We start from the raw sequence: 11,334 nt of genomic DNA, 5'->3' as shown, positions 1-11,334 counted from the left end.
TGACCACCTACGCCAACCTACTTTGCATAATTTTAAAGATGGGATTTTATACTTTCTTAGTCAGGATTTGCTTTGGGAAAGTCCCCAACCAAAGCTGTGATATTCGTCATTATAATTAAAGTCGCAAAAAATTAAAAGTTGGGTTTTATTTGCGACTATTGTGATATCTTCGTTGTTTGATCACCTACGAGAACCTACTTAACATCGTTAGAAAGGTGATATTTTCTACTTTCATTGTCAGGTTTTGCTTTTGGTATACCCCTTATAGCAGCTTTGGAAAAAAACATTGTATTTTTATCCAAATAAGTTTTTTGCCCATTACGACCCCTAAATATTATCCGACCATCACCAAAATCAATAGGCTTCTTCCTCTGTGAGACCCCCAACCAAAGCTGTGATATTCGTCATTATAATTAAAATCGCAAAAATGAAAAGTTGGGTTTTATTTCCGACTATTGTGATATCTTCGTTGTTTGATCACCTACAAGAACCTGCTTAACATCATTAGAAAGGTTACATTTTCTACTTTCATTGTCAGGTTTTACTTTTGGTATACCCCTTATAGAAGCTGAGATATTCACTTTAGAAAAAAACATTGCCATTTTATCCAAATAAGTTTTTTGCCCATTCCGACCCCTAAATATTATCCGACCATCACCAAAATCACTTCTTCCCCTCCGAGACCCCCATCAACATCCTAAATTTCGTGACGATCCGATCAAAATTGCGACCTGTAGCGTGATTACAAGGTTTAGATGGACAGACAGACGGACGGACACACATAGCCAGAGCGACTCCGCTCTTCGAGACCATCATTTTGGTATATATAATTATGGGTCTACGACCATTATTTCGATGCGTTACAAAATGTTGGCCAAAACCAACATATAATACCCTACCCACATAGTGGTGTAGAATAGAATTATTCTTTGGGATTTGTTTTTTTTTACATTTGTTGTCTTTGAGTTTAATTACCCCCTTTTGTTTTCTTTTCTGAATTGTTATGATTTTTGTACCCTCAGCATTTATGCTAACGAGGGTATATGCACTTTCATACGGGCAAAATGTGCCTCATCGAAATAATGGTTTTAGACCCCAAGTATGTTTGGACGAAATGTGTTTCAGACAATTTGGAGTCGATTGAGCAATGTCCGTCCGTCCGTCTGTCTGTCTGTCTGGCTGGCTGGAGCGCACAATAACTCTCGAACGGGTCAACCGATTCGGTCCAAGATTTGGCTTTCGTAATATTTTGTCCAAACTTAGTTTAAGTTCGAAGATGAGCTACATCGGTCCACTCCTTCCTGTACCTCCCCCACAAATGTTCGAAAATGTTCGGAAAGTTTGTGCGCACGATAACTCTTGAAGGAAGGTACCGATTTGGTCCATACTTTGTCTAGCGTAAACTTTCTACCAGGGTAATATGAGGTTCCAATATGGTCTCAATAAGTCCACTCCTTCGGGTACCTCCCACACAAAATTTCGGAAAAGTTCAGTTTAGGGCCATCTCTCGAATCGCTTTGATTTTTGTACGACGGTACAAGTTTCATCAGGGGCAAGTCCATACTTCCTTAGAAAATAGCATGAAAGTTGCAAAAACCCCTATGACACCCTGTGAGGTGGTTGGAGAACAAGATAACTCTCGAACGGATCTGCCGATTCGGTCCAAAATATGGCCTTAGTAATATTTTGTTCAAACATAGTTTAAGTTTGAAGATAAGCAATATCGGTCCACTCCTTCAGGTACCTCCCCCACAAAAGTTCAAAAATGTTCGGAAAAATTGTTCGTACGGTAACTCTTGAAGGGAGTGGCCGAACTGGTCTATACTTTACACATCCTAATATATCTACCAGATATGGATCAGGTTCAAATATGGACTATGATTGTCCACTCCATCCGGTACCTCCCACACAAAATTTTGGATAAGTTCACTTTAAGACCTAATATCGACTAACTTTGATTTTTGTTGAAGCAACTTGCATTCGCTGCCTCAATTACGATATTAAATGTTTGTCGGTTCAAACGCCCAAATTTTTTAAAACCCCCTAAATACATACGTATTTTGGGAAAAAATTGTTTCAATATACACATGCTGAGGGTATACCTCTGTCGGCAAAGCCGACTGATACTTTTTTACTTGTTAAATATTCCTTATGTTGTTGGTGGTTAGTTATGCTACTTCTTCATTAGTTGTGTATGTCGATTCTCATAATATTATACGTGACATTTATATCAAAGTTCTGTAGAAAGTGTCTAGGGCGATCATTTGACAAATCTAAAAAAAATGTAAACAATCGTCTAATGATCGCCGTTGGGAATTACAGAAGATTAATCTAAGCAAACAATCTTCCACAATTTTGAGAAATGTTTGCAGATCCTTCCTTGGATAAATACGAACATTTTGAGGCAATATTCCCTAATAATCTTTCTTCAAAATATATTTTTATATTTATATTATATTCAAACGATTCATTTTGTTTCGTACGTTTCAGCAATCGTACAGTTTTGTTCTTCTTCAGTTGAAAAGTTTGTGGTTTTGTTTTGAGAACGAAACGATTTGAAAAAAATTGAAAGTTTGTCACATTGTATGAATGGTACGGGAATCGTTCCGTTTGCTTGCGTTCATTGATCTCCAGAGAGCACAGACAGCCTCCTTTGTGGAGTATAAAAGCGTTCCCAATCGCGATTCGTCCCACATAATACTGAAATCGGTCGGGAATTGGATTATAACTCCCATATATATTTGACTTATTCTCAGTGGTGTAGGGCCCGTCTAACATTGATTCTTTCCTTGCTGGTTTAGGTTACGTCTATGGGAATTTCATAAAAGAAGTAACCCGAAAGTACTAAACATATTTTGAATTTAATCAATCCCTGACCAGAACAACACTTCACATTTCAGCTATGAAATTCCAATATGAAGTTCGGACAATTAACTAAAAATAGCACTGGCTGCACTGATTGAAATGAAAAATTGACATTTGAATCCCAGCGGGGTTGTTAAATCCGGTTATATATAAATGTACTATTAGATCCGAAAAATTAAATTAATTTAAAGTAAATGATTAACCCACATAAAGTATGGCTCGTCACCACTGCCGCACTGTGACTTTTCCAGCAAACTCAATGTCGGACGTCCGACGCGTCTGCTCAAAGTTGGAAGTTTTTTTCCGACGCGTCTGACCGACTTGGGTCCGAACTCTGTCCGGTTAGTCTGACGAACTTTTTCCCTCTCTCTCTGAAGGGATTTTTTCTATTTTCTTTTGTGTTGCTTTGGCAATATTCATTGTAAATAAACGGAGGGAAAACAATTGTACATGTTGCGGTCGCGCAATGCGGACGAAAAAATGAGAACAATCGGAGAACAAATTTGGTTTATTTTTGCTATGCGTGTTGATGTATGATAGTGCTTAAAGATCATTCATAGTGAACCGTTGTATACATATTTGTTTATATTTACGAAGTTAATGAAAGTAAATATTTTCTTCGTCAAACTTCAATACTATTCCGTGGAAAGTCATATGTTTTATATATATTGTCAAAGTTAAGTTTCTTAATACTTTTATGTATGTGAAGACATGTATTTTTGTCACTTTCAAAAAATCGAAAAAATATTATGCCTGTCTGCGTACTCGATAATTTGTAATAATTATGCCTGTCTGCGTACTCGATAATTTGTAATAATTATTACAAATGTTTCCAATTTTGACAGTTATATAAAGGAAAAGTTGCTGAAAAAATTGTTTCAGCAACATTTAGTAAGTAAAAAGACACACCAATTATTACAAATGTTTCTAAAACTGACAGTTGTATAAAGAAAAAGTTGCTGAAAAAAGTGTTTCAGCAACATTTAGTAAGTAAAAAGACACACCAATTATTGGCTTATTTTGAATTACAGGTAGTGTAGAGTATGCCGCATTCAACTCGAAAAAATTGCCTGAGATATGAACATTTAAAGGGAACAATTTATTGTGATTTGTATGTAGCATTTAAACTTTAAACGCGAGTTTCTCGAAATGACATTTTTGAAGTCGGTGCCAACGATCGCTCGAAAACGAATTGACCAATCTTCATATAGTTTGACGATCTTATTATATACATAAAAAGCTTGTCTTTAAGCGAGACAAGGGTCATTTTTTTCGTTAAAATCGAAATTTTGACTTTGACAGCTCACATTTTTTTTAAATATTAAAATTCCGTTTTGCTTAAAGACAAGATTATTAAGTTTTTAAAACGATCACAAAAATATACTTAGATCGGCCCATCCGTTTTCGAGCTATCGTTGGCAACCCCAATCGCTTTTGCAGAAAAAGGGTTTCGCAGGTAGCCATTTACCACAAGACAAGATGTGCTCTTTCAGATGAAAGAAAGAACGACATAAAAATATGGGTAGTTTCTTTGAAAAAAATTATGAAAAATGAATTTTTGGTCAGCACAACTAGGGATAACCCCTTAATAAAAATTGTTTTACATATTTCACAGATCCAAAACTTCCGAATTCGGACCCATATATTTCAGAACGTTGGTTAATAAATCAGTAATTCATACGATAGTTCATCAGAATTCGGTCCGAAAGTCTGCAAAAACTTCCGATTTTCATCCGAATTTCGGTCAGAGAACATGTCAACCACGCCATATGACTTTCGGCCAGAGTTCGGACCGAACTCGCATCCGAACTCGGATGTTTTTTCCGACTTTCTGACCGAATTCGGTCCGAACTCGGATGTTTTTTCCGATCTTGGTTTGCTGGGTATATGTTTACGTTACCACCACAGTATAAGCACTGTGACCTCTCCACATATCCACAGGATAAAACCAGCAACAAAATAGAGTCTAATCAAGGCCAAAAAATATATTTTCCACAGAAACTAAATGTGCCTCTAATTACGTATCATTTATCAGTTCACATTGTTACCTCATTCCTCCTTTACAATTATAACTTCTATATTTATTTTCATGTAAAGAAGCAACTGATTAAATTTGCTGCATTGTATTTCCAAAGAAGCGACGAAACATTTTGCTAATGATAAACATTATTTATGATGATAAGAGAACATCTGCCACCATTTAGCAATAATTATGTACATACATACAGTTCTGCTCAAAACTTTGGCAACACAAATTCTTCGTTTTGATTTTATATAGAGTTGTGCCAAATAAATTATCATGGTAGAACAATATAAGGTAACAGCAATACCCAGTTGACTGAACTAGGCTGTAATGTTAGTGTCAAATTCCATACGATATTTTATATATTTATTTCTATGTTCGATGTATATTAGGGATATATATTTTTTGAGAAAAAAAAACTATTTCCCATAAAGACTTCTTCATATCAATGACATGTAAGCTCCTCCTAAAAAATTCAGAAAAAATAGTAATCGTCCGAATCCCATTACCACATAGGGCTTAAAATTTTTGTAATTGATCGTAGTTTAACATAAAATTTTTTTGAAAAAATCGAAGGGTGCAATCATGTTTAAAAATTGATTTTAAATTTTAAATCCCGAAAATTGCATTGAAGCCCACTGTGCATTTTTCTTTTAAATATTTCTTTCGATAGCTGATAAAAAAACAAACAAATCAAAAAAAAAAGATGGTCCCATTTGGACCAATATTAAAGAAGTTATGAGTATTTCTTTGCATGTAGTTTTTACGGAATTTGACTTTTTCAAGGCGCGATATCTCTGGAACCGTTAGTCAAAAAAAATTGAAAATGTACTAAAATGTTTTGTTAATCAGCAGCATCGCCACAGCAAAAAATAAAGGAAATCGAAAACCACATGTTGAAAAAGTGTCCGATTTCACTCAGAAATCCCCATATACAGTTGACACTAACATTACAAACAAAAACAAATGTCTATGTGGTTGTTGTTGAGTTGTATTTGTTATAGTATTTACTATGTAATGACCCACTGTGGAGCTCATACGGGAAATCTAGTCTTATTGGGAGTTTTTTTGAGGGGGTGCAATTTGCATGATTTGTGACCAAACGACCAAATAGCATTTCTGTCTACGCCCATGGGTGAAGCCTAACATTTTCATGGCTTTTGGAAGTTGAGGTAACCTGTCGGCAGATGTGGAGGTCGAGTTCGATGTTTACCTCTTTAGTCCATCATCTCAAGATAGAAACTGCGGATTTTGGGACAAATAGGTTTTTATTTTATTTGAAAACAGATTAAGCTTGACTTACATACAAATAGAAAGTAAAACACACATCTCAACAAAACCGACAAAGTGAATGTAAAATATTTTATTAAAAAACTTTAGTAAATATTTTCACGACAAGTTTCAAATTGTGAAAGAAGCGTTAACATTTTATTAGTTTTGGCAGCACAATGCAGGCTATGTCCTTACCAAGTTGTTCAGATATCAGAAATAATCAACAAAGATTTTTGTATTCACAGATGCAAAAAAGAACAAACCTGATAAACAGTTCAATGTTAAACCCTTCATCTGGATGGACAAGGTAATAAATTGTTTTCTAGATAACATCGGTTTTTGTTGACATGTCTAAACACTCACGTTCACAGCATACGCAACTATATCGTGGAAGATAACAAATCCGTATGTTTGTAAAGCATACAGACCTGACTAAACAACAGTAGCGAGGCGAGTAGTCTTTCATAAATCAAAACACTAAACAAAAAATGTCATTTATTATGTAAATAGTATTTTCTTTTTATTATTAAAAAAATAGACAATGAAATTGAATCACAAACATTTAAAAAAAATCCGACTTTATGCAATTCTGGAAAGTGAATGATGGCAACCTAAACCTACAGTTAACTTCTGTTCGTATGCAGTATATGCAAATATTCAGTGTTCGATGAATAGCATTGCATTTTACAGCTGTTTCGAATCTAGTTTAGATTTTAACTGATCGGCAACATATTGCCAGTATTTACGACGTATTACATCATGTTTTTTCGACATATCGTCGCAAAGTGTATATACTTTACGAGCCAAAGCTTCACGTTCTCCATCATCCGAATTTACCAAACATTGTTCACTGTAAACATCAATCAGGAATGCTATAAGGTACGGTGATCTAGAATTATTATTGTACAGTTCTTCGCAAAATGCTATGACATGGGGAAATTGTGACAGTGAACCACTTTCACTTTGTCGCAGAATACCTTTAAGGTAATTCCAGGAACTTTCGTTGTTCTTAACAATACGTATACGATTCATAGTATATTCCAGTTCACGTTGTATTACTTCTGGTGTAAAACCGAAATGTTTAAGTACAAAGAAACGTTGATTCCATGCTGAATTGTTGCGTATATCCTCAGATATTAAGCGATCAGTAAATGCCAGCTCGTCATCGTATAAGCTGAAAAATAAAGAAAAGCAATTAATACCTTGTAAAAATTATTAGTTTTCCGGCAAATTCCGGACAATTCCTTTGTTATACACTAATTTTAATTACTTAAGGAACAAGTTGAGTTGACGAACTATGCTCAAAAATTTTTTTTTAATTTGTATTTTTTTTAAGTAGCCGGCCTTCGACCGGGCATTTAAGACTTTCTCCTATGGACAGGGTGCGAATCTAGGGCACGGGAACAACTTTTTTTAATTTAAATTTGTTCTCTTATCAGCTGGCCTTTAACAAAGGAATTTTTGGAACTTCAAAGGCCCATATCTCGGGAAGTATGGACTTCCGCAATGTTATATATATTTGTGATCAGGGTGACAAGATCTACCTGTGATAAAAATTTAATTTCGATCCGAGCATAGTTGACCTGCTCATTTTATGCCATCGAAAGAAATAGTAGAAATTAGTAGGTTCTTGCAGTTCTGGAACAGACCAAATATTATTTAAATATGTGACTGCTCAAAAAAGTATAAAAATAATTATGTATATGTACAACGGGAAATATAAAATATAATATTTATATAACGTGAGGAATTTAATTAATTAAGAGTAAAACGTGTCATTTACGAAACGCTTAAATTTAGTAGAACCTGATATTCAATGATATTGTCAATGCTTTATTAAACAAAAATAAAAACCATTACAAATAAACATATTCGATACTATATGCTAATTATTTCCTTGATTATTTTTAACTTCTAATTATAGCATGAAGATGAAATGTATTTACATACTAATGTCTTGTTGTAAACAATACGAGTTATTGACCTTAAAGTATTGAAAATAAATTGAATTTGAATTTAATGGGCAATATCATTCTCAAGACCCTTAAGCGGGGTACACACGGTCAGCTTTGACTTCCAATTTTTCGGAATTATCGATTGCTGTCCAACAACCACATACAATTTTGTGGTTGTATCATGAAGGACAAAACTGAACAACCACACTGGCAACCATCCGATTTTTGCAAAACAATCAAGTGCAAACTCGTTATTATAATAGGAAGGGGTAACTAGTATCCTGATTTTCCCTCATGCATACAAACTTACCTTGCGCCCTATTTACTGTTCCAACTTACTTGAATGTTCTTATGGCCCACTGCCTATGCTGCCAAGCATGATAATTTTTGGCATCTGTTTGCAAAGCCATTTCCGTCAGCTCCAACTCCTTGGAGGCATCATTTAACATTTCCACGATAACACGACGATGATGCCAAACCTGATAGTTTTTAGCATTCTCCGTAATTACTTCCTCAATATAACTTAACTCTTCGTTCAGATCGCTACCCAACTCCCGCAAAATGTCTCTTCTATACTGCCATACCGTGTAATTTGCTGGATTAAGGCGCAATGCATCTGTTGTCAACTCCAAAGCTCTAGCTGATTTTTCTTTGCGTGCTAATATGGCTCGGAAATAATCAAATATTTCACGAACTGCAAATAAATTAAAAAAAAACCCCAAAAATGTATAATAAATATTTAAAAACAATACACCATTCCCTAACCGCGGTATACATACATTTGACACTATAGGCAATAGAAACAACTGGTTGTTCTCCATCATCCTGTGGCAGTGGCGTCACATCTTTCCATTCACTGCGTTGACTATATGGTACAAAGGATTCGCTCCACTCATCATCCGAACTATCGCTCATTTTGATTTGTTAAATAAACTTTAAAATAAGCACGTATATCGATTTGTCGGTCTTTGTCGGTTTGAAGCTGTGATATGATTAATACTCCAAATGTTTTCACAAACCGACCCGACCAGTCAATCTTTTCCAATAAAAAAAAATATTTTGACAATTCAACAACAGCTGACTCATGCTATGTGATGTTGCCACTTTTTGTTCAAAAGAAGACTTAAATTACGACGTATACCGTTTGTCAAAAAACATCGATGCAAGGCATATTTATATAAGGTAGAAGAGACAATCAGCTGTATTCTTACTTTTTTGTAAATTTAGTTTTCAAAATGTAATAGGTTCTACTCATGAAATTTGAAACTTCGAAATTTGCTACCATAAAATACTGCTTTTCATCCTAAACGTGTAATTAAAATGAACTACGACAGTTCTGAATGCTTTTTTCTTACATTTTGATTCAAATTTGTTATATTTTGGAGGATTTTCAAAATGTATTTATGTTTTCTTGAGAAAATTTTTGGAACGACCCTATTGTTCAATATTTTCTTTGACAATTAATTTTCAATAAGAACAATGTTGTTTTTGTAAATTTGTTAGTTGTTGTAATTCATGCATTCCTTATATGAATTGCAAATTCTTGCAAGTACTTGCAACTGCTTCTCATTATTCGTTTACTGAACAAGTTTTTCATCGAACAGCATTTTGTAAAATTTGAACAAACTTTTGGGTTATCGAACGAACCATTTAATTCCACTGCATTTAAGGGTGTTTATACTAGCCATCAATGTCATATGACCTGAAAATTTCCATCGTTACATGGTTTAATAAGAAAGGTTAGCTAAAGCTTTCTGTCAATTTATTTTTTTTCTCGACTGTTCCTAACACGTCAAAACAATCAATACACAAACTGTGTATGTGTGTGTGCTGTTTGAATAATATGCCAAAAAATTTTAAAAACAATCGAATTCAATGATTTTTAAATTTGTTTTTAGAACATTTGTATGGAAGAAATTCGTCAGATTTGCATTGAAACAAACATTTTATCATATCCACAACTCGATTATGTGGAGAAACCTTGACACTTCATTCATTTTTCGCGTTTTATATAAAACGCTAAAAAATGGTATTGTAAACAAACCCACTTGTTGCTTTTGTGTTTACTAATTTTGACGTTTTAGGAATTCAGGAAAAACAAGGGCTCTATAGATTGTTTTCATTTACCTCTTCACTTATACCATGCATCGTTATACAGTCGCTAATGTGTGCAATATTGGAGATTTTCCTTACGCCATTTACTTTTTGCGTCCACACCAGCAAAAATGCAGTGAAATTACGTCCCTACATTGACGCCCTATGTTCCTCGTGAACTTTTATATAATTTACAAGTTTATCTAAACTCTGTAACTTTTTATAAATAAAGGAAATAATATATACATTGACTGTGTGGGCAGATATGGAATGTTTTTATTTCGGGTCATATGACATTGATGGCTGGTGTAAACACCCCTTTACTATGTAGAACCAGTATTAAGGCCTGAGTACATAAGTCCCGGTCCACACTAGAGTGATTTCATTGAAAAAATTGCATGAAATTATGCGTCTCTAGATCGACCTCCATAGTAAAATAAAATCATAAAATTGCTGTAGTGGGGAATGCGATTTAAGAACACCTAATTTGATGAAATTTTTTAATGAAATTCACGCTAGTGTGGACCGGGACTAAGCTGCCTCGCCTGGTTGCCTTGCTTCCCTGGTTCATTTCTGACATAACATAAAATAAAAGAGTAAAGAAGGCCGAGCTTATTTCGAACTAGGTTGCCCTTTTCTTCTTTATTCTTTTAATTTTATTATGTCAGAAATGAAGCAGGAAAGCAAGGCAATCAGGCAGAGCAGCTTAGTCCCGTTCCACACTAGAGTAATTTCATTGAAAAAATTGCATGAAATTATGCGTGTCTAGATCGACCTCCATAGTAGAGTAAAATCATAAAATTTCTGTAATGGGGAATTCGATTTAAGAACACCTAATTTCATGAAATTTTTTAATGAAATCCACGCTAGTGTGGACCGGGACTTATGTACGCAGGCCTTGAGACATAATAAAAATAAAAGAATAAAGAAAGCCGAGGAAATTTCGAACTGGGTTGCCCTTTTCTTTTTTATTCTTTTATCAGAAGCATGTCACAATTAACCAGGTAGTGGCATCGTAAAATTTTGAATATGTTATGTCAAAACTTTCTTTATGTTGTTGGGGAAATTACAACAAAAATAATTTTTTTATAAAGGGATTTGACTTTTCATATTCGATCAGCTGGT

At 34.5% G+C, this 11,334-nt stretch overlaps 1 protein-coding gene across 1 annotated transcript; it reads right to left on the bottom strand.

Annotated features, from left to right (window-relative positions):
• Positions 1–6,654: 6,654 nt before the first annotated feature.
• Fnta (farnesyl transferase alpha) lies at positions 6,655–9,208 on the bottom strand. Its single transcript, XM_073965996.1, has 3 exons — positions 8,895–9,208; positions 8,455–8,809; positions 6,655–7,334 (listed from the first exon to the last, which is right to left on the bottom strand). Exons 1-3 carry the CDS (start codon positions 9,028–9,030, stop codon positions 6,845–6,847), a joined length of 981 nt encoding a protein of 326 aa, XP_073822097.1. The 5' UTR covers positions 9,031–9,208; the 3' UTR covers positions 6,655–6,844.
• Between the last annotated feature and the right edge of the window lie 2,126 nt (positions 9,209–11,334).

Source organism: Musca autumnalis, unplaced genomic scaffold (assembly GCF_047663935.1).
Source record: "Musca autumnalis isolate F117 unplaced genomic scaffold, ASM4766393v1 scaffold_2, whole genome shotgun sequence".
NCBI lineage: Eukaryota > Metazoa > Arthropoda > Insecta > Diptera > Muscidae > Musca > Musca autumnalis.
This window is presented reverse-complemented; position numbering and strand designations above follow the sequence as displayed.